The sequence below is a fragment of the Hyperolius riggenbachi genome, chromosome 5, assembly GCF_040937935.1.
Source record: "Hyperolius riggenbachi isolate aHypRig1 chromosome 5, aHypRig1.pri, whole genome shotgun sequence".
NCBI classification, from domain to species: Eukaryota; Metazoa; Chordata; class Amphibia; order Anura; family Hyperoliidae; genus Hyperolius; species Hyperolius riggenbachi.
This window is the reverse complement of record NC_090650.1, coordinates 382,378,569-382,406,300: the sequence shown is the minus strand read 5'-3', so window position 1 is coordinate 382,406,300 and position 27,732 is coordinate 382,378,569. Positions and strand designations below refer to the sequence as shown.

General features: G+C 45.6%; 1 protein-coding gene across 1 annotated transcript; it reads left to right on the top strand.

Annotated features, from left to right (window-relative positions):
- Window positions 1-1,959: 1,959 nt before the first annotated feature.
- LOC137517827 (GSK-3-binding protein-like) lies at window positions 1,960-3,773 on the top strand. The gene has a single exon (XM_068234877.1). It carries the CDS (start codon window positions 2,016-2,018, stop codon window positions 2,532-2,534), a length of 519 nt encoding a protein of 172 aa, XP_068090978.1. The 5' UTR covers window positions 1,960-2,015; the 3' UTR covers window positions 2,535-3,773.
- The last annotated feature ends 23,959 nt before the right edge of the window (window positions 3,774-27,732 follow it).

Here is a 27,732-nt window from a genome sequence, read left to right as displayed (position 1 = left end):
CCATTGGTTTTGCAGTATTCGCATATGATTTCGCATGGAATCAATGGAAAAGCCCCTAGGCACTGCCATGGTTAAATTCGCATACATCGTCATCCATGCAAAATCGTATGAAAATTTGCATGAAAATTTGCATATAACTGCATGTGAAATTCGCACCTGCATGCAAATTTTTACCGCGGCGATTCCCACCGCATGAGTGGAAACGGGCCCTTATACATAACAGAGAAAAACCTTTTCCACAGTAAATATGGAGTTCTGCCATGCAGACATGCTGCCGTGCCAAATCCGCTCTGCAGGGCAGCATGTCTGCACGGTAGAACTCCATATTTACTGTGGACAAGATTTTTCTCTGTTATGTATTACTGTAATTGCATTTGTTTGTTGTAATCTGTTATCTCTGCTGTCTGTCTTTTCCTGTACCTTCTTAGGCTATCATTCATAAAGCATTTCCGCATGCGGAAATGCTTAAAACAGCTGACTTTACTGACCACTCGGAAAAGTCTGCATTCATAAAGGCTCTTTCCGCATGAAAAAATGACACTACCGAGCAGAGTGATAAATCACCGCCTTGTGCGGTGATTATCGGAACAAATGTAGCAAAATGTTAATTCATAAAGATCACCGCAAGCGGTGTGAGGTCGGGAAGTACCGCTCCCTCTGATGTGGCGATACCAATGTAAGTGAATGGAGACACACAGACCTCCCAGGCAGCTGCAGCAGAGCGGAACACGGAGAAATGTATCAACTCGGCAGCTTCCGTGTCTCTGCCTGCCTACCGCCAGCCTAGTTCGGGGGAATCTCCGCACTGCTACCGCACATGGATACATTTATATGAATGCCCACCCAGAAGTCTAAAATACCGGCAGCGGTGTTTTCCCGCATTGATTCCCCTTACCGACAGCTCCTTTATGAATGATAGCCTTTGTGCCAAGCCCAATTCCAGGCACGACCAAGTCATGCTTGGCGACAAATAATATGATTCTGATTCTTTATGCTCTGCCATCTTTACCATGAAGCTTAGATAATTGGCTGGCCACTGCGCCTGCGCGACCCTGGCCACACACGTCCTCAACCACGCTCCCACCACTGGAAGTGTCCTGCGCATGCGCAGTATGATAAAATCCCAAACTGTGCATGCACAGGCCGCACCCAACGACCACAGCGTGATTGAGGATGCACGCGGCCAAGACTGCACAGACGCAGTGGCTGGCTGGCGAAAACGAAACTTAGTCACTGCGGGGGCCCAAGGATTGTTCCGTATTGGCGCAGGCACAGGGCGGCTGCAGGTGGCTGGTAGAAGCACCAGGTGAGACTTTTTTTTTGTTCACTTTAGGTTCCCTTTAAAGTTGTGTCTGCACTGAGTTCTATGTTTGCCACACAGTCCTGATCAGTACAGACTGTCTACATTTGTCAGCCATGTGCGAGAATGGCCGCAGTTGCTGTTTTTCACACCTCTGCTGAAAACAAAGCAAACATGGAGTCAGGCCGCCTCTGCAGCAGTTGCCAGGCTGCTGTCCCTAGGTTACTGGGAGGTCACGCAGCCCTCCCGCCCCTCCTCCGCGCCTCGTGTTGTGACTGACGCTTTGTGTCTCTGAATCCAGCTCTGGCTCCGCCCCCCTCAGCACTAGGCTCTCTCTCTGACTGACAGACACACCAAAACAAGGTAACGTCACCAACGTACGAGCCGCTTCAAAAAAAGCAAAGGGGCGGTGACAAACGCTGAGAAAGACAAAGGGGGGGAACCGAGGATGGTACGGTCCACTAAATTCTTTAGGTTCAGAAGAGATGAATCAAGATATCGCAATTTTAAATCAATCCTTATGATTTATTTCCCTTTAGTTACAAGAACAATCAAAAAAGCAAAGAAGGGGCTCAATGATCTGTAGTGAGTAGGAAGATTGCACCCCCGGAGGTAAAAGAATGGTAGGATCCGAAGAAAGAACTACGTCACCCATTGTTTACAAACCTCAGCAGCAGGGCCGGTGAGCCGGGCGGTGGCTCTGTGCGATCTCAGCATGCCGTGCCGCAAGGAGAGCTTCCTGCTGCTGGAGCAGTCCGTCACGGTGGGCTCCAAGGAGGTGGACTCGCTGGTGGCCCGTATCGGGTCAGCGCTGCAGCTGAATGCCCACCGATCCCCGACCTCCTGCAGCATGGCGTACGGGGGTGTCCTGAAGCCTGCCACCGTTCCCAGGCCGCCCTCCTCCGCCGCCATGTGCTCGTGTGTGCGAGGCAGGACTACGCCGTACCCGGTGTGCACTCCCAGGGCGGCCGCCCGCTGCAACCACCAGCATGCCGGGGCCAGGAGCTGCCCGGGGGGCAACAAGCAGCTGTGCGGCCGGGGCTGGCTGCGGAGGAAGCACGGAGAGGACGGGGAGGAGGAGGATCCGCATCAGCTGCTGCAGGAGCTCCTGCTGTCCGGCAACCTCATCAAAGAGGCAGTCAGGAGGCTACATCTAGCCGGAGAGGCGGCCAGTGCGACGGGGGAGTCAGTGCAATGCAGAGTGGCGGAGCCTGCAGAGACCACCGTGCAGTGACAGCTGCAGCAACAGAGCCCACCGTGCAGTGACAGCCTGCAGAGAGAGATACCATCATGCAGTAACAGCCTGGACCAGGGCACACCATCATGCAGTGACAGCCTGGAATGAATGGAAACCATCATGCAGTGACAGCCTGGACCAGAGCACACCATCATGCAGTGCCAGCCTCGAATGAATGGAAACCATCATGCATGGATCAGAGGAGACCATCATGCAGTGACAGCCTGGACCAGAGCACACCATCATGCAGTGCCAGCCTCGAATGAATGGAAACCATCATGCATGGATCAGAGGAGACCATCATGCAGTGACAGCCTGGACCAGAGCACACCATCATGCAGTGACAGCCTGGAATGAATGGAAACCATCATGCATGTCTCAGAGGAGACCATCATGCAGTGACAGCCTGGACCAGAGCACACCATCATGCAGTGACAGCCTCGAATGAATGGAACCATCATGCATGGATCAGAGGAGACCATCATGCAGTGACAGCCTGGACCAGAGCACACCATCATGCAGTGACAGCCTCGAATGAATGGAAACCATCATGCATGGATCAGAGGAGACCATCATGTAGTGATAGCCCTTGTATCACTGGAGATCCTCATGCAGTGACAGAGCAGACAGACCATCATGCAGTGACACCCTCCTATGATTGGAGACAAACATGCAGTGACAGCCTGGATCAGAGGAGACCACCATGCAGTGTGATAGTCTTTGATCAGAGGTGGCCATCATAAATGAACAGTCGTTGATGAGAAGGTCATGTTGCATTTTGCAGTCTGGATCTGAGCAGAATGCGGTTCATAGACAGTCTTTGATCAGAGTGACCATCATGAGTGACCTGATGATGCAGTGTCAGCCTAACTCGATGAAAACCTTGTACAGTGACAGACTTGATCTAATGAGACCACCATACTGGATCTAATGAGATCACCATACTGAAGATAGCCAGCAGGGACATATTTCATTGTGCAGCAACAGCCATGATCAAAACCCACTGCAATGGCAACTAGAGCATTGCATTGTTTTTATAAGGGACACACCATACAATGAAGAGTGTAACTGAAATCTGCTTGCAGCAGTGGAGGTCTATTGCGCAGTCACATACTCCCATAGAGACAGGCATGCATTTATTGGCTGCTTCAAAGAAGTCCACCATGCAGTGACAGCATGCCTCCCAGCAGTTCTGCTGTGCTGTTGACCACATGCACTAAAATATCATGCTATGTTTAAGGGCCCTTTTCCACCTGCAATCGCTAGCGTTCATGCTGAACGCTAGCGATTGCTGAATCGCAAAACCGGCGATTCCCCCGACGTTTGCGGCCGCGATTTTGCTATGCTATGCACTGCATAGCAAAATCGCGGCAATTATTGCTCCGCCGCGCGTTCGCGTTCCCGACAAAAGCGAATCGCGGTAGTGGAAATGACCTACCGCGATTCCTATGTTAAAAAGCAAACCGTAGCGATTGTAAAATCGCTAGCGGTTTGCGGTTTTGCGATTCAGCCAGCGCAAACTCGCTGGTGGAAAAGGGCCCTTAGGGAGAGTTTTTTTATAACAATAGCCAATTCAGCAGTGATGGGTTACATTTTGCTTGAAGGCTCTGAACAACAGCAATCTGTATGGGAGATCATCATGTGACAGTACTGTCCCACTTCCTGCACAGGCTAGAAGAAGATAATGGAAAACTAATGTTCAGTTCTTACATCCCTCACAAAGCTTCTCATTTGTTCAAGAAATAATGGGGTGGCAGTCCAAGCCAATGAGCAGAACATCAAATTCTCAGCTTTTATGATAAAGTGAAAGATGATGGGCAAAGGGTTTAGATTTAATGTAGTGGTGTTAATGGGTTTTCTCTAGTAACAAATCCATCAGCGTCCATGTTATGAATTCCACCTATTAGCCTGTCTTGTTTTTATAACGATGTGCCACTGACCATTGTTTGACTGGCCACATTCAGATCCACACTTGGTTAAAGTGACTTCTCAGAAGAACATGACTGTTATTAGGAGGAACTCTTGTTAAAACTGACACTAAAGATTTTGAGCTAAGTGGGTTTTTGTTTTTTTGTTTTTTTTACTTTGGTGTTCAGCCACACAATGGTCAATTGTCCTGTCCTCATTATTTATCACCGCAAAATGTTCCTACCTGCAATAATGCCAGACCACTAACCATGTGCGTTAGACCACCCTCTCTATTTGGTTTTCACCCATCATGCCTCTGCAATTGCAGGTTTGGAAATGGCAAGAAGGCTGTGAGACCTCAGGGACAAATGGTCTTGGATTATCTGCTACAGTATACAAGCAAGATTTGACTGTTGCGTGCAATTCATCAACAAGCCACTGGCATGCTGTGGATTTTTTTTTTTTTTTACTTTGGTTATTTTTATTTTTTGTTAAATTGTCATACTTGAATCGGTTCCATGCAGCTTTCACAATATTGGGGCTCCTTAGTTTGAACAATGGACATGCACTGTTTTATTCCCCCCTTTATTAGTTAGCTTTTATACAATTGAAAGAGAATATTGTTGCAAATATTTGCATTTCCTTTTGTGTACTACCACAACCTACATGTGCCTAGTACACAAGTTGTGTTTAATGATCCCAAAGGAGTGTGGGTGGGGGTATGTAAATGAGCACATGATTTTTTTTTTTCTTCCTTATATGGTATTACATAATTGTTCTTTGCTTCTTGTTTACAGTTTTGCAAGAGACTGGCTTGTGCTTGCATCTCGGTATTATTGGTTTGCCTGGCAGTGCTTTGCTGGTACAGTATATACTGAAGGTCAATCCTTGCTGGTTCGGTTGCACAGTCTAGTTAGAATAACCCCATAGTCCTTCTATTTTTTTTTTTTTATTTTTTTTATTACAAGCCAATGTGAAATATGCCACACTTTGTGTGATGCAGCCAATAGGATAATTTAGTCTTTATTTTAATTATTTTTTTTTTTTTCTGTCTTGATGCAGCGATAAATGGAATTACAGCTGTGGACTTTTTTTTTTTTTCATGATACTACCTTGCATCTATGACCTATGTCTGTTTTGCTTTATTAGCAAGCCATTTGGTCTGAAAGCTGTGTAATAAGACTGAGTGTTTTTTCACAGTGATGAGTTACAGATAATTAAAATTTTGCTACAAGGGAATAGCTAATATATTTATAGCGTTTCAACCCTATAGGCATCCATTAATGGTACAATTTCTCCTTTAGATTCTATCAGTTGACACACTTTTTTATGATCGTATTGTATAGATGACATCGCCGTCTGTGGTGCAAATCGATGTGATACGATTCTTTGGTTGATCGGAAAAGGGAAAATAATCCCGAAAGTTGGATTTTATGATTGAATTGGAATGTAAAACCTTCTTAAATTGTTCCGTTAATGGGAACAATCGATCATTGCCTTCCGATTAGTTACGATTGTTCATATTGCGTCAAAAGATTGCATCTGATGTAAAAATTGTACCGTTAATGGGCACCTTATGACAGATTAAGAATTGCAAATCTCATTTGTTCCACTGCTGCAGTCTTTCAAACAAATGTGTAGATACATATAATTTTTTTTTTTTTTTTTTTTTTATCGAACTTTATTCAGTTTTCAGCCTGAACAAGAAAACTCTTTCATAGTGAAATGCAAAAAAAACTTGTTGCAAAACCATCAATACAATGTGCTATTTCTATTACATGCTAGAGATATACTAAAAATAAGATGGCTTTGAATAGTCATCTTAGTTTCTTGGATCATTGAACATTTTGAAATATTCTTCCTTTTTTAAGGTGATATTTCATTCAGTAACCAAGGCTAATTTCATATTTAATGACTAAACTGGCATTAGAATGTGTTACTTGGTATAGAGCAAAGATCATAAGCTATTAAGTCTCTGGTTTCTTTGTACAGGGCGCAACTAGATCCATCCAGCAGTGCAATTTGTATCCATGCTCTAGAATGCGGATAGCTGGTGCTGCAGCAAAGCGTTCTGGTAATTCTTAATCTGCTAGCTCACATGATTGGTCCGCTAACCATGGCTGTTGAGTGTTTAAAGGTACCCATACATCTATGGGCGATCGACCTTCTGATTTGATAATTATTAAATGGGATGAATTTTCGAATCGGGCTGAGCACGTTGATCGGACATGCTGCAAGATGTCAGGCTGTCGTGGTCGATCGGATGCGCAGCGGTAACGGCAAGCGATATCGGGATGAGTGACAAAACCCCCGGCGCTCTTCCCCCAGTGTGTAAATATACGTGTGCAGTTATACATTACCTGTCCTGTGTTAGTGTCCATCTGCCTTCCGAATTCACCACTCTTCCATGCCGCCAGCACATAGCATGCGGCGCGCGTGTGTGAAGTCACTCGCCACGCCGGCAGCGTGTATAGGGCTAATGGAAGAACGGCGGCTTCAGAAGACTGATGGGCACCGCGACACAGAGCAGGTAATGGATGCACACATACATGTACATTTATACACTAGAGGGGCAGCGGCGAGGTGCCGGACTTGTCTGATTCCTGGGAGATTTTGGCATGAAATTGATCCCGGAATAGGCCTGTGGTATATGGGCAGCTGACAGATCTCTCTAATCGGATTTGATCAGAGAGAAATATGTCTCTTGGTCGAATCTGCCCATCATCGCCTGATGTACGGCTACCATAACTTGTTTTCTTCCTTGTTTTGCTATCAAAATCTAAAACCTACTTTTGTTAGAGGGATCTTTACTCCTGATCTTTGGTGCTGTACTTATGGTCTTTAAGATTTTTTTTTTTCTTTTATAGGTCAAGATGATTAGCACGTAAATACCCTGTGCCATATTGAAGAGTTTGAAGGGTTTCTGTTTCAGACATACAGGGTTAAAATAAAAAGATAGGGGTTTGAATTAAAGGGAACCCAAGGTGAGAGGGATATGGAGGCTGACAAATTAAACTATGCAGGTTGCCTGGCTGTGCTGCGGATCCTCTAATACTTTTAGCCATAGGCCCTGAACAAGCATGCAGATCAGATGTTTCTGACAAGATTTGACTACTAATCAGAAAGATCAGCAGGACTGCCAAGTCAACTGGTATTGTTTAAAAGAAAACAAATTATGGCAGCCTCCATCTCTCCCCTTGGAAGGGTTGACTAATGCTCTCAGCTTCTTGTTAGATTCCTAGAGAGACTGTACACCAGTGTGAGGTGCAAAGTTGCACACTCTAGTGCAGTGATGGCTAACCTTGGCACTCCAGCTGTGGTAGAACTACACGTTCCATTAGGCATTGCAATACTCTGACAGCTCTAAGCATAACTCAGGGAGGCAGAGGCATGATGGGATTTGTAGTTTTGTCACAGCTGGAGTGCCAAGGTTGGCCTTCACTGCTCTAGTGGATGAAAGGAGCAACCAGAATCATGTCAACAAAGCTCTGCCTGCTCCTATGTGTGCTTGGGGCCTACTTGCTTGATCTGAGTACTAACTGCAGGGATCTCAGAATGGACACCAGTAGCTGCAGAGCTTCATTGTTCACTTATGCTTTAAAGGACAGCTGATGTGAGAGATATATGGAGACTGCCATATTTTATTTTTTTTCTTTTAAAGAAATACCAGTTGCCTGGCAGCTCTGCTGATCCTTTGCCTCTAATACTTTTATCCATAGACTCTGAACAAGCATGCAGCAGATAGTTGTGTTTTGACATTTTTCAGATCTGAAAAGATTAGCTGCATGCTTGCTTCTGGTGTCATTGAGACACTAATGCAGCCAAATGGATCAGCAGGGCTGCCAGGCAACTGGTTTTTGCTTAAAAGGAAATAAATATAGAAGCCTTCTTATGTTTCTCACTTTAGTTGTCCATTAAGCTGTTACCTGTGGCAACCAATCTTTTTGCTTACTGGTGAGCAAAGGTGATGAGGTGATATGGTTGGTCAGGTCAATAACTGCTTTTACTACAGTTTCTTAGCTTTATTTTTTTTTCCTACGATAGGCCTAATGTAGGAGGTTGTTTGAAATTTGGAGTGAAAGTGGAGGCTTTTTTTTTTATTGCCAAAGGCAGCCAATCAGATTTTCCTCACTTTTTGGGGTTTGCCGTGAAGGCCAGCTCTATTGGTTTCTGTGTTGGTTGCCGTGGGAACTTACTCCTGTCTGGCTCCTATTCTGTTAGCTCCTGATTAGTTCTGAGGAGCAGTACTTCTTTTTTTTTTTTTTTTTTTTTTTTTTTTTTCCCCCTCTTTAACAGGAAAACATTTGTTTTGTAATTTCTGTACAGTTCTGGTCCATATGTTTAAGCTAAAAACAAAACGGACTTGAACCAATGGTCAGTTATGCCAGCTATGGCCGTTGGAAAGTGTACCCTTCGTACCGAAGTGTTGATGACTTGTGTTCCTGGAATTTCAGGATTTATGAAAATGTGTACAATAAACTTTTGATATATTTATGCCGCCTTGAGTTGTTTGTTTTCCTTTTAATGATAAATGGAGCTATGAATGAATGAATTACAACTTCCAATGACTTAAGAGGCATTGTAGTGACATGGAGCAGAATGCAGTAAATTATTCCAGGCACCCACTTTTATGGCCATTTTCCAGGTTTCATCATCAGAAACACTTCCTATAAGGTATTCTACATTGGTATCTAGCCCCACCCTCCCAGTGATGCTTAGCTTGGGCTGTTTACAGGCCTAGTCCATTTCTCAGGCGGCAGAAGTCTGGACAGCACTAGGCAGAAACAGGAAGTGGAGAGTGCCTGGCCAACCTATACTGGAGGCAACTGTACCTGGTTTTGGGGGGCTCACTGCAGCTAAAACATGCGGTGCAAATTGTCATGTGCTGTGCGATCTTTCCAATTTCGGGGGGGTTGGGCCTTCTAGACTTTTTGTTAACTCAGGCAGCAAAAAGTCTAGAACGGGCCCTGGCTGTTTAGCTATGCGGAATTCTCCTCCCTGAGCATTCTTGAAACCAGGTATCTTTTCTACTTGCTTAAGAATTCTCAGTAAACAAATATTCTACAGACTTGTATCTGACAAGACTAAAGATGTCAATTTCAGACTTTAAATCACAGTGAAAGGTTTTACAATGGTCGAACAGTGACTTAAAAAGAACCCGGGGTGGGTTTTAATAATCCTATTCGCACACAGAGGCTGGGTCTGCATATAATGCCCAGCCTCTGTTACTATACAGTTCACCCTCAGGCCCCTCCCCCTGGGCTCTGCTGGCCTCCAAAATAAAACCGCCGTGCTAGCGACACACAGCGCGTCCCTAGCAAGCTGTTTACATGTAAACTGACCCTTCGCTGCTCCCCCGCCTCCTTTATGTCACTGCTCCCCACCTGTGTTCCTTCCCTGCCCTCTGATTGGAGGGAAGGGGAGCGGTGGAGAGTGACAGTTTACATGTAAACAGCTTGCTAGCGACACCCTGTGTGTTGCTAGCATGGTGGTTTTATTTTGGGGACACAGCAGAACGCAGGGGGGGCCTGGGGGTGAACTGTATAGTAACAGGCTGAGCATGATATGCAGACCCAACCTCTTCTAATAAGATTTTTAAAACCCACCTTGGGTTCTCTTTTTAAAGGAGTACTGTAGGGGGAAAAGAGTTGAACTTACCTGGGGCTTGTAATGGTCCCCCACAGACATCCTGTGCCCGCGCAGCCACTCACCGATGCTCCGGCCCCGCCTCCGGTTCATTTCCAGAATTTGCAACTTCAAAGTCGGAAAACCACTGCGCCTGTGTGGCTGTGCATGCGCTCCCGCTGACATCACTGGGAGTGTATGGGGCAGACCCAGTACAGTCTGCGCAGTACGATCCTGGTGACTTCAGTGGGAGCAAGGATGCGGCCGAATAGGCACAGTATGGGGCAACTCTCAGGCCACAATACGGGGCGAGGCGCCGTACAGACAAGGTATGCGTTCTCTTGCTATGTAGCAGTGAGAAGTAGAACAATACTTTCAGCTTAAAGGAATACTATCAATTGAAACGACTTTTTTTTTTTAATACTCTATATTAGTGTACACATTACCACTAGTGCTAGGGGCACTTTATTTATTCACCCAGGTCTCTCTCTCACTATCCCTGCTTAAAAATTCATTTCTCACACAGCTCATAGTAGTTTGGGTCACCCTGAGCTGCTTGGTTACTCTGTCACACAGCTCACAAATAGATTTCACTGTGTCACTCACAGCATGCAGGAGACCTGAGGAGAAACGGCTGATCTGAGGTGGTAACAGGTAACTAAATTAGCTGTAATATTACTGGAATATAACAAGCTATAACACTAGTCTTTGTTTACACTCAGACTGGCTGCCTGCTTGAGGTGATTCACTCCAGGCTGCATCCACTTTACAAGCTGCTGAGAGGGGCAGACCACTGTCTACAATTAGCATTATTAGTATATTTATCAGTCAAGAGAAGCAAAGATAATAAACACACATTGCTAGAATCTTTAACCCCTTACCACCATATCAACAAGATTCTTTCAGCAAGGTGATAATTAAAGTATAAACTGAGGAGTTGATAGCAACTCCCCTTGTGCAAAGACATGGTCTAGCCCTCTGGGAGCTCAGTATTTAGATACATTTTGTATCCAGCACTGACACCAAAACTGACGGAGGATTTTACAGCTGAGAGGAACAGCTGTGTGAGGAATCAAATTACTCCTAGTACTTGTCCTAATGTGTGCTATAACATATAGCATTTCAAAATAAATGCATACTTCGATAGTATTCCTTTAAGGTGCCTCGGCTGAGAACCATCTACTGTACGGATGACTTGTCGGATCGCTAACAACCAACTTTCATTCACTCTCCCCCTGCAGCGCTGGAGTCTGCAATTCTTGCACAGTTTCAGCGTGGAGCGTGTTTGTTCTGGTGTTTGCATTGGTTTCCTCTGCGTTTTCCTTCCTTATCCCAAAAAAGAGTACTTATTTTAAGTGTAAACCCTTAAATGCACACCTGAAGTGAGAGGGATATGGAGGCTGAGATCCGTAGTTGCTTTAAAGCCTAGGTTCTCAATATGTGGTACGCGTACCCCAGGGGGTACTTCTGATGGTTCCAGGAGGTATTTGGGCTTCCTATACTTAACCAAGAATAACAAATTTAGAGTTTTAGAAAATAAATCTTATTTAAACACCAATTTAGTATTTTAGCTAATGAAAAGCAATAGTAAATGCTTGGAAATGGTTTAGATCCAATTATCATGTACTAGAATAAATATATATTTCTCAAGGAGAATTTGTGCTGTTAACTATGCTAGGGGGAACTTGGTGAGTACAGGGTTTTAAAAGAGGTACATACCAATAACGTTGAGAAACACTGCTTTAAAGGGATACTGTAGGGGGGTCGGGGGGAAAATGAGTTGAACTTACCCGGGGCTTCTAATGGTCCTCCGCAGACATCCTGTGTTGGAGCAGCCATTCACCGATGCTCCGGCCCCGCCTCCAGTTCACTTCTGGAATTTCTGACTTTAAAGTCAGAAAACCACTGCGCCTGCGTTGCCATGTCCTCACTCCCGCTGATGTCACCAGGAGTGTACTGCACAGACACAGACCATACTGGGCCTGCGCTGTGCGCTCTTGGTGACATCAGCGGGATCGAGGACACGGCAACGCAGGCGCAGTGGTTTTCAGACTTTAAAGTCTGAAATTCCAGAAGTGAACCGGAGGCGGGGCCGGAGCATCGGTGAGTGGCTGCGCCAACACAGGATGTCTGCGGGGGACCGTTAGAAGCCCCGGGTAAGTTCAACTCATTTTCCCCTGACCCCCCTACAGTATCCCTTTAAAGTAATGCACATTGCCTGGCAGCCCTGCTGATCACCTGCCTCTAATGCTACATACACACTTGAAAGATAAATGAAAGACATCAGACCAATTTTACCCCCTTCCATGTAGTATGAGAGCCATACCTACAGTCTATTCTATTGAGCTGAACTCCCCATCAGATAGAAATCTTTGCAAGATGCTGCACACAAAGATGCTGTACACATTCAAAAGATCTGTTCCTGCAAAATGCATTCATAGTCTATATCTGCAAATCCTCTTACACACCTTGTTTAACAGACATTCATCTGCAAATCAGATCCACCAGGATGGATCTTCAGATCTGCAGATGATTTGTCAGATCTGCAGATGAATGTCTGTTAAACAAGGTGTGTATGAGGATCTGCAGATATCAGACTATGAATGCATTTTGCAGGAACTGATCTGTTGAATGTGTGCAGCATCTTGCAAAGATTTATATCTGATGGGGAGTTCAGCTCAATAGAATAGACTGTGTAGAGTATGGCTCTCATACTACATGGAAGGGGGTAAACTTAGTCTGTGATCTTTCATTTATCTTTCAAGTGTGTACACACCATAATACTTTTAGCCATAGACCCTGATCAAGCATATGCAGATCAGGTGCTCTGACTGAAGTCTGACTAGATTACACGCATGCTTGTTTCAGGTGAGTGATTCAAACATAACTGCAGCCAAAGAAATCAGCTAGATTCCAGGCAAATGGTATTGTGTAAAGGGAACCCTGGCTGGGTTCAAAAACAGTTATTTACCTAAGGAGGGGGAAGCCTCAGGATTCTATTGAGGCTCCCCTTAGTGGTCTAATGTCCAGTGCAGCCCCACTCCACATCAGGGCCGTGCTCCTCCACTGTTACTAGCGTCAGGGGGGCGGCATCAGAGCATCGCCGCGCATGGTTGCTTGCATTCATCAGTATAATGAATGGGATCACAAGCCCCGCCCCCCACCGGGAGTGACATGCAATGCAGAGCCATGGGGCTCTGCATGGAAACGATGCCTTAGGTAGGGATTCAGTTGTGAGCCTCTCTGAGGAGCATCAGTGATGTGACTATGTACTCTGTAAAGTGCTATAGAATTACATAATACTAATCTGGTAGGTCATTATGACTGTAGGATTATATTGTGAGCTTCTCTGAGGTCAGGCAGTGACATGACTATGTACTCTGTAAAGTAGCAGTGCTATATAGACACACCATAATAATGTAGTCTGTGCAGCTGGCCATCTCTTATGTGTTTTTCATAGAACAGAACAGCCTGTGAAATAATGTGCCTATACAACAATCCCTCCCAAAACAATGCTTCCATTTGACAGTTGTTGAAAGTGTGTGGACTTGGTTTTAGAGCCCTATTTAAAGGAAACCTGAGGTGTGTTCCTGGGCCTGTAATCGCACAGCTGCTAATACATTACCTCTTTGTGACCATCAACATCAGATGGCATCTTCCCTCTAGTTTAAAGTGGACCTGAACTCATGCACAGGACAGAAGGAAAATGGAGAGAAATGCACCCTGTATGTATTAAGAGAGTTTAGCCTGTCTAATCACCCCTCATCTGTAAGGGCCCGTTTCCACTTGTGCGGTGGGAATCGCTGCAATAAAAATTTTTGCATGCGGATGTGAATTTTGCATGCGGTTATATGCGAATTTTCATGCAAATTTGCATAAGATTTCGCATTAATGACGATGTATGCGAATTTAACCATGGCAGTGCCTGTGTGCTTTTCCATTGATTCCATGCGAAATCGTATGCAAATTCGCAGCATACAGTAAAAAATGGCGCGGAGGAAATAATGGCGCACCGTTCTGCCGATTATAAAACGCTATTTACCGTTTTAATGTAAATACATTAAAACGGTAAATAGCGTTTTATAAAACAGCAGAACGGTGCGCCATTGAAAAATGCAGGGAACTAGCAGAGGGGGTCGGGCTGGCAGCGGGGGTCGGGCTGGAGAGGCAGCGGGCAGTGGGCTGGCAGCGGTGTCAGGGTGGAGAGGCAGCGGGCTGGCAGCGGGGGTCGGGCTGAAGAGGCAGCGGGGTGGAGGGAGGATTACGCAGCATGTGTATATTGTGTATACATTACCTTGTCCCGGCCGGCGATCGCTCCTTCACTCCATAGCTTACAGGAGTCCTGCATCCAGCCAATCACCATGCGGCTTCAGTTTCCGCATGGTGATTGGCTGGATGCAGAACTCGTGCAAGCTATGAAGTGAAGGTGGCGATCGCCGGCCGGGACAAGGTAATGTATACACAATATACACATGCTGCATTGCTGCGTAATCCTCCCTCCACCCCGCTGCCTCTTCAGCCCGACCCCCGCTGCCAGCCTACTGCCCGCTGCCTCTCCAGCCCGACCCCGCTGCCAGCCCGCTGCCTCTCCAGCCTGATCCCTGCTAAAAAAAATTGAACATATAAAACGATAAATATCGTTGTAATGCAGCGCCATTCTGACACTATTGGCGCTGTGCGCCATTTTTGCCTGTCCAATTCGCATACCAATACCGCATGCGAATTCCCTATTAAATACATTGTATGTGATTTGCATAGCGGTATGCGAATTCTGATGGCTCTGCCGTGCAGATTTTTTCTGCACAGAAAATCGCAAAGGAATCCTGACAAGTGGAAACAGTCCCATCCACTTGTATTGGCTATGCGAATTGTGGAAACGGGCCCTGACTAATCACAAGTTTGTAATTTGATCTCTCAGCTGGCTGCCTAGGCAGAGCAGCTAATTGGTGAACACAGGATGTTAACCCTATATCTGCTTCAATGAAAACAGGAAGTAGACACACTGCAGGTTTATTGCAGGATTTGTATCAGCTGTAACAAAAGAAATGTTATTCTTTAAAGGTTATTATCTATAGGTGTGTGTGTGTATATGTATGTATATGTGTATGTATATATATATATATATATATATATATATATATATATATATATTCAAGTCAGGTTTTTATTACTGTCTGTCACATTGCACACTTTCCTTCACCTTTTTTGGATTCCCTTGAGACAGGATTTGCGGAGGAGGTAGAATCAGGACACAGCTATAAAAAGCAGGTTATGACTTTAACCAGCTCTGTCCTCAGCTAAAAAAAGTCTGGCTGTAGCTCCAATAATTTAATCTGTGTCGTAGGCATGAAATGAGTATTGCCAGACCTTCTTGTGTTTATGCTGACAGCCCTAGATGACCATGCTCTATGCATACAGCTTGTTATTAGTCTCCCTTCTCCCCGAGACAAGCTGGGGCTGCTTGTGCCTAGTGCCTACTTTATCCCATTTAAAGTGGACCTGAACTCTTGCACAGGAAAGAAGGAAAATATAGGGAAATGCTCCCTGTATGTATTTAGAGAGCCTAATCCCCCCCCCCACCCCCCATCTGTGACTAATCACAAATGTAAACTTGATTTCTCAGCTGGCTGCCTCAGCAGAGCAGCTAATTTGTAAACACAGGATGTTAACCTTATGTCTGCTTCTTTAAAGGTTTAAATCCTGCAGGATTTGTATCAAAGAAATGTTTTCCATTGGCATAGACTTTAATGCAAAGCCTGTATGCAGCAGGTTAGAACAGTGCGATCAGTTTACAACTCGGTACTGTGAACAGGCTCATAGCATTGTATGGGCAATGAGTTGTGTCAACTGAGCATTGTAAACAGGGCCTCAAGGATATAATGCTGTTGCTTAACTTTTAGAGCAGAGAGGAAGTTCTGAGTTCAGGTCCACTTTAAAGGCTCCCGAGGTGCACATTACATGGCTGTTCTGCTGATCCACTGCCTCTAATACTTGTAGGGTTTTGCCACACTGCACAGCGGTTTTTGATCTGTCAGTTCTGTGTTGGCTTTTCTTTAAAAAAAAAAACAAAAAAAAAACACATTAACTTGCATTAAATCATGGCAAAATTGCCACAATCTTGAATTTTTTTTTTATTTTTTTTTTTTTATCACGAATGCATCAATTTTTGTCTTTATTTTATTGGAAGTCAATGAGAATTTGTTTAAAACAGTGAATGCAGTGCTGACAGATCAAAAAGTGCTCTGCAGTGTGTCTTAAGGCGCGTACACACATGCGACTACAGTCATTCGAAACAATCGTTCCCCGATCATTTCAAACAATGATCGTTTAAAAAAAAATCCAATGATCATTAAGTCAAATGATAGACAAGCTAGATCGTTAAAAAACGAAAGATCTGCCTTGGCGGATTTTTTTAAACCACGATCCTTTGCAAAAGTAGTACATCGTTAGAAAACGGTCGTTCGTACTAGGCTTGACATGCGCATTTGGTTATCTCCATAGAACCTTTCATTTTTATGCGCAAGCGCAACAGTTGCTTTTCGTGATGTAACGTTCGTTCTATGAATGTGTCCTGTGACACGTTAATTGCTACATGATTATACCATAATTGTCATTTTAACAGGACAGAGTGTATTTTTGTATGTTTTGCCAACACTATATATTATGTAAATGCTCTACCTACATACCTACAGTATGAAATCTTGTACTGTAATGTAATATACGTAACGTTAGTTTTACAGTGTAATGTACGTTTTGAACTGTTTGTTACGTGTGGGCGGAACTTGCTATGATGTCACTTCCAGGAACAGTATGTAACATTGTTCCGGATCCTTCGTTAACAATCAGATCATTACACATCTTTAAAAGATAACTTTACTTAGGTCGTTCTTTCGTCAATTAAAAGATCTTTCGTCCGTCGTTCACAACGAACGATCGTTGTTGTATGTGTGTATGTAGCTTTAGGCCCAGTGCACACCAAAATCCTCTAGCAGATCTGCAAAACGCTAGAGGTTTTTGAAGCAGATTTCAGAACGATTCTAGGCACGTTTTCTAATCATGCCTAGCATTCTTAGGAGCGATTTTGTGTAGCAGATTACAAATATTGTTACAGTAAAGCTGTTACTGAACAGCTTCTGTAACAAAAATGCCTGGAAAACAGCTCTGATCTAGCGGTTTCCAGAGTGGTTTTCCACTTTCCTATACTTTAACATTGAGGCAGAAACGCCTCAGAAATCTACAAAATGCTGCAGCCCCCGAGTTTGCGTTTGTGGAAAAAACAACCCGCTCTGGTGTGCACCATCCCATTCACTTTCATTAGCCAAGCGGTTTTCCCCCTGCAAGCGTATTAAAACATGCTTCAGAACCGCTCTGGTGTGCACCAGCCCTTAGCCCTGAGCCATAGACCCTGAACAAGCATGCAGTTTACATGTTTCTGACAAAAATATGACTAGATTACCTGCAAGCTTGTTTCAGATGTGTGATTCAGACACTGCTGACAAGAAAGATGAGCAGGAGAGCCAGGCAACTGGTATTGTTTAAAAGGAAATAAATATGAAGCCTCCATATGTCTCTCAGCTCGGGGGCTGCTTTTATGCCTGGCATTTCTGTTCTGATGCTCTGTCCCATCACATTGCACCGCAACTGCTCCGACAGGGTCATATGCATTGCCCCCTCGCACGTTTTATTCACAAATTATTGACTGAATAAAGATATAGTACTATAGTGAACTTTCTGATATAGAGGTACAGACTAACCAGCGAGCTCATGGTGAACCAGAGCTCAATGGAGTGTGTAAGGGGCTACAAAGGACCAAAAAAAGCCCCCTTACTAAAATGCTATGGAAAACAAAAGTTTGCTTTCTTAAAACAAAAAGTATTTGCGATAATTCAGGTAGGCGTGAGCACCAAGATTTCTCCCACAATGCATCACTGCTGAAATATGCAGATCACCCATTGTTGTCCCTGTGAGCTAGCCACACCTCCAGATCCCGTGGAATGCACTGATGTGTCAGCTTGTTATTTGTAGAGCCATAATAATCCAACTTTCAGTAAACTACTTTGCCAGGTCCCTTAGGGCTGGAACCCACAGGAGCGCTTTTGGCAGCGTTTTGGCAGCACTGCGATACGCTAGCAGTTTGCCAAAACGCTGGGCTAATGTTAATGGATGGGGCAACTTCCACAGGAGCGTTTGCGTTTCTCAGAAACGCAAACGCAGGACGTGCAGCATTTTGGGAGCATTAGCGCTTCAATATAAAGTATTGAACCGCTAGCGGAAACGCTCAGCAAAACCTAAACTGAGCGGTTTTGCTAGCGTTTTGCGGTTCAGCACACTGTAACAAAATGAAAAATAATTCACAGGACCAATCAGGATAAAAACGCAAAACGCTAGGCACCCGCTGGGGAAAATAATACAATGTTGCAAAACACAACCCAAAACGCGCATGAATCCGCTTGCAAACCGCTCAGACAAAACGCTAGCGGTTGCGTTTGCGGTTTTCAGTGGGTTTCTGGCCTTAGAGTTTACTAGAAAGGGCTTCTACTGTGGTATTGTTTAAAAGGAAATGAATATGGCAGCCACCATATGCCTCTCACTTTCAGTTTGCTTTATATTTACAAATTATAGTGTTCTGTGTTTATATATTTTGACGCAGCACTAGTGTTGGGCGAACACCTAGATGTTCGGGTTCGCCGAACATCGCCGCGATGTTCGGGTGTTCGCGCCGAACTCCGAACATAATGGAAGTCAATGGGGACCCGAACTTTCGTGCTTTGTAAAGCTTCCTTACATGCTACATACCCCAAATTAGCAGGGTATGTGCACCTTGGGAGTGGGTACAAGAGGAAAAAAAATATTTGAAAAAGAGCTTATAGTTTTTGAGAAAATTGATTGTAAAGTTTCAAAGGAAAAACTGTCTTTTAAATGTGGAAAATGTCATGTTTCTTTGCACAGGTAACATGCTTTTTGTCGCCATGCAGTCATAAATGTAATACAGAGAAGAGGTTCCAGGAAAAGGGACCGGTAACGGTAACCCAGCAGCAGCAGCACACGTGATGGAACAGGAGCAGGCGCAGGAGGAGAAGGCCATGCTTTTTGAGACACAACAACCCAGGCCTTGCATGAGGACAAGAAGCGTGCGGATAGCATGCTTTTTACCGCCATGCAGTCATAAATGTAATAAAGATAAGAGGTTCAATAAACAGGGACCGGGCGTCAACGCTAACCCAGCAGCAGCAGACGTGATGGAACAGGAGGAGGCGCAGGAGGAAAAGGCCACGCTTTCAGGTGCAACTCAGGCCTTGCATGAGGACAAAAAAATGTGTGCGCAAAGCAATGCAATGAGTAGTTTTCAGGACACAATGGGCTATTCGGAGGAGCTATTCCCACCCCCACAATCTTCTACCTGTGAAAGGTCAATGGAACAGCCACAAATGTTGTGCCCGGATTCACAACCTTTTTCTGTGGAAAATGCACCTCGCACTGAAATGCAAGGCGAGGCCGAGGATGAACATGACGTCAACAACTCAACATGACGCAAAATTGGGGGCGGAACAGAAAGCTGCTTTCAATGTTTTGAAGGCCTTAATTGCCTCCGGTGGCCAGTTAGATGCATCATTCATCACACCCAAATCCCAGAGCAATGTGTGCAGGAATTTGAATCTCAGGAGGTGTACCGAGATCATCTGGACAAGTGACCAAGTGACAAGTGACAAAGTGACCAGTGACAAAGTGACCAGTGACAAAGTGACCAGTGACAAAGTGACAAAATGACAAAGTGACAAGTGACAAGTGACAAAGTGAGAAGTGACAAAGTGACAAGTGACAAGTGACAAATGACAAAGTGACAAAGTGACCAGTGACAACTGACAAAGTGACAAGTGACAAGTGACAAGTGACAAAGTGACAAGTGACAAGTGACAAAGTGACAAAGTGAGAAGTGACAAAGTGACAAGTGACAAAATGACAAAGTGACAAAGTGACCAGTGACAACTGACAAAGTGACAAAATGACAAAGTGACAAAGTGACCAGTGACAAAGTGACAACTGAGAGGTTGTTCTGGGGAGCTCCACTGCACTCAGTCGCATATCAGCAGAGGTCTCGTCGGGACTGCTGATCCTCCTCAGCTTGCTCAAAGCCTTGAGGGTTCCTGAAGATCCTCTGCTTGGAGTTCGCCGGGGTTCAGCTTGGTGTCGGGGTCGGCGGCGTCCTCCTCACTCCAACGTGGCAGATCTTCTGTTGAAGGAAAAAAAAAAAAAACATTGTTAAAAGTCCAGTACCGCTTCTGAAGGACTCACCAAGAGATGCAGGAGCGCTTCAATCTAGCGCACCATCGCTCGCTGGGTGATGTCCCTGCCTACGCGCTGGAATTCTACGCTGCACATGCTAGCAGGCTTTTGCGCAGTGCCGAGGCGCATTCCAGCAGCTAGTAGCTACCAAGCTTCTGTGGATCTGATTGGGCCACCATGTTGGATCTCTGCCAAGTCCTCCAAAATTTTGAGCAATCCACGTTGCGTGACTGAGCAGTGACAACTCTACAGTCAGCATTACAATACCACTGCTGTGTTTACTGAAGAAATCAATGTTGAAGATGGAAACCGCTGGCATGATGCAAGTGGGGGATTCTGAAGATGAAAACGATCAGCGTGATGATACCAACATCAGGCAACCTGCCTCAGGAAACGCTGGTCCCAGCTATGACAAAGAACAGGACGAGGAACAGCTGGAGTTGGAGCAGGAATTGGATGCCCCCACTGCCGAGGGACAGAGCGGTGCACGTTGGACTTCCACAATTTAGCGGGAAAGGACAGCAGAAGAGGAAGAAAGTGATGCTGGTGACGAATATGGTGCATCACAACAATCACAACGCTTACAAGAACATGAAGATAGAGGAGTCTGGCAGGACTCTCTGGCACACATGGCTCAATTCATGCTAGACTGCATTGAACGCGGCCCGCGCATTATTCACTATTCATTATTATTCATTATTCTGGAATCTGGACAACACCAATTACTGGGTTTATACCCAGTTTATACAAACACAATGTTAAAAAACTGATTGAAGAAAGTGTCAGACAGGTCAAAAATGGAACAATTCCAGCAGGCCCTTGAGGATGGAGACTTTAGAGAGGAGATTGACATCCTCCTCCTTATCTAGCCAGTTGTACGCCGACAGACTGACTTCAGCAAACCCAGGAGGACCAGGAGGGCAGCAAAGAACACAAGCTGCTGCTAGTGCCCAAAAGGGAATGGTATTGGCAGTGTCCTTGGAGTGGGAACATTTTCTGACACCCATGCAGCAGCCCACAGAACAGCAATCGGGCAGTTCCACGTCCTCCAACACCAATCGCCTAGAGAAGATGGTCAAGGTCCAGGACTACATGTCAGATGGCGTAGCTGTGTTGAACAATCCATCTGCAGACAGACGGTGAGTGTGACAGGCAGCACAGAAGGACCATGGCAACTCACTCATAGTACCACAGTTTGATAGTGCTGCCCAAAAAATTATATGGATCCGTGGACCCGGGCACTGCGGGCAGTACTGGGAAGTGGGAACGCAGATTTTAGTACCTAAACACACGATACAACATGTTTTCCGGGGTCGGACTCTGAGGCACATACAGATGGTCCCGATCATCATCCTCATCATACAACTCTTCTCCTGAGTCTGACCCACCCACCACCTCTGCCACCCCAACATCCCCAGACACAGACCCCTCATCGTCCTCAACATTAACTTGGGATGCTGGCCTGAGCCCGACCTCCTCCTCCACATCAGGCTCCATCATCTCCTCAATGGCAGCCCTCATTAATCGTTCTGGCGACGGACCGATGGACACAACATTCTCCTCCGGAGAGGGCTGCTGCTGACCACTGGCTGCTGGGGTGGATGTTATAGCTTGCGTGGGGCGTTGGCTGTTGCTGTTGTTGGGAGTGCTGCTCACAGCGGAGGTCTCTGAGGAACTCATGGTGAGCTCATATAGTGGTTGGCGGTGAGTGGAGTATTACTGATCCCAGCAATATACACACTGACTGGCAGAGTACGCAATGCTATATAGTCTGGCTGAGCGGTGTACACAGAGTGGCAGTACACACAATGCTATATAGTCTGGCTGAGCCGTGTACACAGAGTGGCAGTACACACAATGCTATATAGTCTGGCTGAGCGGTGTACACAGAGTGGCAGTACACACAATGCTATATAGTCTGGCTGAGCCGTGAACACAGAGTGGCAGTACACACAATGCTATATAGTCTGGCTGAGCCGTGTACACAGAGTGTCAGTAAACAATGCTATATATAGCGTGGCTGAGCGAGGTACACAGTGGCAGTACACACAATGCTATATAGTCTGGCTGAGCGGTGTACACAGAGTGGAAGTACACACAATGCTATATAGTCTGGCTGAGCCGTGTACACAGAGTGTCAGTAAACAATGCTATATATAGCGTGGCTGAGCGAGGTACACAGTGGCAGTACACACAATGCTATATAGTCAGGCTGAGCCGTGTACACAGAGTGTCAGTAAACAATGGTATATAGTCTGGCTGAGCGGTGTACACAGAGTGTCAGTAAACAATGGTATATAGTCTGGCTGAGCGGTGTACACAGAGTGGCAGTAAACACAATGCTATATATAGCGTGGCTGAGCGAGGTGCACAGTGGCAGTACACACAATGCTATATAGTCAGGCTAAGCCGTGTACACAGAGTGTCAGAAAACACAATGCTATATATAGCGTGGCTGAGCGAGGTGCACAGTGGCAGTACACACAATGCTATATAGTCTGGCTGAGCCGTGTACACAGAGTGGCAGTAAACACAATGCTATATATAGCGTGGCTGAGCGAGGTGCACAGTGGCAGTACACACAATGCTATATATAGCGTGGCTGAGCGAGGTGCACAGTGGCAGTACACACAATGCTATATAGCCAGGCTAAGCCGTGTACACAGAGTGTCAGAAAACACAATGCTATATATAGCGTGGCTGAGCGAGGTACACAGTGGCAGTAAACAATGCTATATATAGTGTGGCTGAGCGAGCGGTGTACTACTGTTCCCAGCAGCGACACACAATGACTGGGGGGGACCCTGGCTAGCGTGGCTGGAGAGCGAACTACCCTGCCTGCCTACCCAAAGCTAAACCCACAGACAAATGGAGGAGATATGACGTGGTTCGGGTATTTATTTACCCGAACCACGTGACCGTTCGGCCAATCAGAGCGCGTTCGGGCCCGAACCACGTGACCCGTTCGGCCAATCACAGCGCTAGCCGAACGTTCGGGGAACGTTCGGCCATGCGCTCTTAGTTCGGCCATGTGGCGAACGGTTTGGCCGAACACCATCAGGTGTTCGGCCGAACTCGAACATCACCCGAACAGGGTGATGTTCTGCAGAACCCGAACAGTGGCGAACACTGTTCGCCCAACACTACGCAGCACCCACACAAGCTTCGGTAACTCCAGTAAATAATAATAATAATAATAGCCATAGACCCTGAACAAGCATGCCACAGATCAGGGATTTCTGACATCATTAGCTGCGTGCTTGTTTCTGGTGTGATTCAGACACTACTGCAGCCAAATAGATCAGCAGGGTTTCCAGGCAACTGGTATTGTTTGAAAGGATATAAATATTGCAATCTCCATATTCTCCTCACTTCAGTTGTCCTTAAAGCGGACTTGAACTCAGCAGACATATTGTTAAAAGCCTGTGCTTTCAAATGAGCTTATCTGCCATCCCTGCCGTGGCAGTCATGTGACACAGGGGAGAGATCAAATTACGACTTGTGATTACACACAAATGAGGGGGAATTAAACAGGTTAAACTCTTTTAATAAATACAGGGTGCATTTCTCTATGTTTTTTTTCTCTCCTGTGCAAGAGTTCAGGTCCACTTTAAAGGGAACCTAAACTGACATGTGACATAATGAGATAGATGTGTATTTACAGTGCCTAGCACACAAATAACTATGCTGTGTTCCTTTTTTTCTTTCTCTGTCTGAAAGGCCTGGTGCACACCAAAAACCGCTAGAAGATCGGCAAAATGCTAGCAGATTTTGAAAAGCTTTTTCTTATTTTTCTGTAGCGTTTCATCTAGCATTTTGCGGTTTTGTGAAGCGTTTTTGGTGTAGTAGATTTCATACATTGTTACAGTAAAGCTGTTACTGCTTCTGTAACAAAAAAACGCCTGCAAAACCGCTCTGAACTGGCGTTTTTCAGAGTGGTCTGCGGTTTTCCTATACCTTACATTGGAGGCAGAAACGCCTCCACAATCCAAAATCTGCAGCAGCCCGGGAGTATGCGTTTCTGCAAAACGCCTCCCGCTCTGGTGTGCACACCCCCATTGAAATACATTAACCAGGCGTATCCGCAGCCGCAAGCGGATCTCAAAACGCTGCCGAACCGCTCTGGTGTGCACTAGGCCAAAGAGTTAAATATCAGGTATGTAAGTGGCTGACTCAGTCCTGACTCAGACAGGAAGTGACTACAGTGTGACCCTCACTGATAAGAAATTCCCCTTTTTATCTCTTTCCTGCTCTCAGAAGCCAGGAAAGTGTTTTATAGTTGGAATTTCTTATCAGTGAGGGTCACACTGTAGTCACTTCCTGTAAGAGCCAGGACTGAGTCAGCCACTTACATATGTGATTTTTAACTCTTTCAGACAGAGAAAGTAAAAAAGGAACACAGCATAGTTATTTGTGTGCTTGGCACTGTACATACACATGTCTATCTCATTATGTCACATATGTTCGGGTATCCTTTAATGGGAACCTAAACTGAGAAGGAATTTTCCTTTTACAATAATACCAGTTGCCTGACTCTCCTGCTGATCCTGTGTCTCTCTAATACTTTTAGCCACAGCCCCTGAACAAGCATGGAGATCAGGTGCTCTGACTGAAGTCAGACTGGTTTTGATGCATGCTTGTTTCGGGTGTGTGATTCAGCCACTACTGCAGCCAAAGAGATCAGCAGGACTGACGAGCAACTGGTATTGTTTAAAAAAAAACCAAACAAACATCCATATCCCTCTCAGTTAAGGTTCCCTTTAAAAAAACACTTGGGAAATCACTTTTCAAAGCGCTTTTTCAAGCGCTTAGCGATTTTCATAGGCTTTCTATTGAATTGCAAATGCTTTGAAAATGGTGCAGAAGCCGTGTTTGCGATTGGATATGTGAGAACACTTACATTGAGCAACATTGCAGAACTGCTTTTAAGGCGATTTTTAAAATGTCCAGCGTAAAAAAAAAAATCGCCCCTAATGTGAACAAGCTAAGAGATTTCACTACTTCCTGGGCAGCTGGCTGATTTGCCTCAACTGGAAACTAAGGTGTTTTTATCAATGAGAGTTTCCAGCAAGAGGTTGTATTGCAGACTAGCATGAGATGAATTTCACTAGCATGCTTTTGGCTCTATAGTCACTGCAGGAAGCACATAGTAGCATGTTGACAATGGGTTTTCTGATGAAATCCAGAGGAAGTGTAGGTGTTGCAAGTAGCTGGCAACAAGATTCCATCTGTCTCTTTCTGTTTAGCTTGTGGCACATGAGCTAACGTGCTGCTGTGACATGTTGCTAAACTAGTGCTGCAACTAAAAAGTGTAGTGGCCCGTACTCACGGGCAGCAAAAGTTGCCTGTCGCCAGCACACGTGAGCGTGTGGGCGACAGGCCGGCGACAGCTCCTCGCCAGGTCCCTCCGCGTACACACGCGGAAGAGGGACCAGCGGCGTGACGGAAGCTATCGCCGACGTTCCTCCTCCCCCCGCCGGAAGCTCCGCATTCTCAATGGAGGTTGCTGTCGCTAGTCCGCGTACCCACGCGGACTAGCGACAGGTGCGGTGGCGACTGTCGCCAGGCGATTGAAACTTTCAACCGCCTGGCGACCTCAGCGGCGGGCGACAGTTCGGAGTGCGCGCTCGTGCGACGGCCCATACTCACGGGCGACCTGTCGCCGCAACACGCTCGCGCCGCGTGTTGCGGCGACAATTGTAGCCCGTGAGTATGGGCCATAAAAGCAAAATGTCACAGCGACTGAAAAGTAACTTGTGCAGTAGAGCCATCTGTTAAAAGTGTACAAAGTAATAAAGGCAAAACTAACCACGGTACATAATGTAGCTAAATTCTTCCCTTCTTGTCTTAAGGCGGCTATACTTCTCTCGACTAGGCGGCCAATCGACCAGCCGATTCTATCATTATTATTGAATCGGATGAAAATCGGTGCGGCCAAGTGCATGCCCGATCGGCGATGCAACTAATTTTGGGCCAAACTTGGTCGCATGTATCGATCGGACATGCTGCAAGATGTCGGGCCATTGTGGTCGGGCCGCTGGGTGCGAAGCAGTACTGGCGAGCAATATCGGTGTGAGCTACGAACCCGGCAAAACCCCCGACGCTGTTCCCTTAGCGTATAAATGTACCCCTGTTGTGTGCATGTATATATTACCTGTCCTGTGTCGCCCACCGCGCGGTGCCCATCCGTCTTCCCAATCCCCTGCTCTTCCATTAGCCATATATACGCCGCCGATGTGGAGAGTGTGTGACCTCATACTACCACCTACTTTCTGTACACTAAAAGGCCCACTCCTTCATGTAAACACATAGTTTCTAATTAAATGCAATTATGCTGGAAATGTAGAAATACCAGATTGACCTGGCTGAATCCAGAAAGGAGAGGAAGCGAGGGGAACTGCACTGATAAGCACATTTGTCCAATAAAATATGTATTCTGTCTACCAACTTGCTTCTATAACTTGTTTATATTCACTTATCAGCCTGATTGCTATTATACTGAGCATTGAATATGAGATATGTTTGTAGTTTTCTATATATACTTGCGTAAAAGCCTAATTTTTCAGCATAAAAATTGTGCTGAAAAGTTACCCCCTCGGCTTATATGCGAGCCGGTGGAGCAAAACAGATGGTGGAGCAGGTTTTGTTAATGGCAGAGGAGTGTAAGGATTGTGCACTAGTGATCCTGTTCTTGCCAGCTTGCTCCCTTCTGTGTCTGTGCCCTCCCTCCCCTGCAACATGGTGTGCAGAGTGTGCTGCTCAAGGTTACCTGTGTCTCCTGGCTTGTGGAGCGGAGCATACAAGCAACATATCAGCGGTGCAATGATCGGGGATTCTTCCTGTGTGGCAATCGCTGCGTCTCATATCTATGACGCCATCTAGTGGCTTCTTGAGACACAGCTGTACGATCCTGGGGCACATCTGGCTATGGGGAGGGGGGCTGACTTGTACTGGGGGAACATCTGGCTACTGTGGAGGGGGCTATATTTGGGAGGGGGGTTATACACGAGTCAATCACTTTTTCCTCTTTTCTGAGCGAAAAGTGGGTACCTTGGCTTATGCGTGTGTAGGCTTATATACGAGTATATAGGTATACTTTTTTTTTTAGGTTTCTTACATAGTATACACCTCCTGAAAAATAGGACTGTAATGGTGATACACCTTACCAATGCGAGGCAAGTGGTAGAGTGCAGCATTCAGTCCATAAACCTTATGCTTGCACCACGGTGTCGCCCAGTAACGCACTGCATGCTGTGCGTTATGCCATCGGAAATCATTGCGCCGCAAAAGTAACAGTGTAAAAGCCCCCGCTGAAATAAAATTGCATCACGTTGGATGGTATGGAGCCTAAAGCCTTTTACATACTTTCAACTTTGAT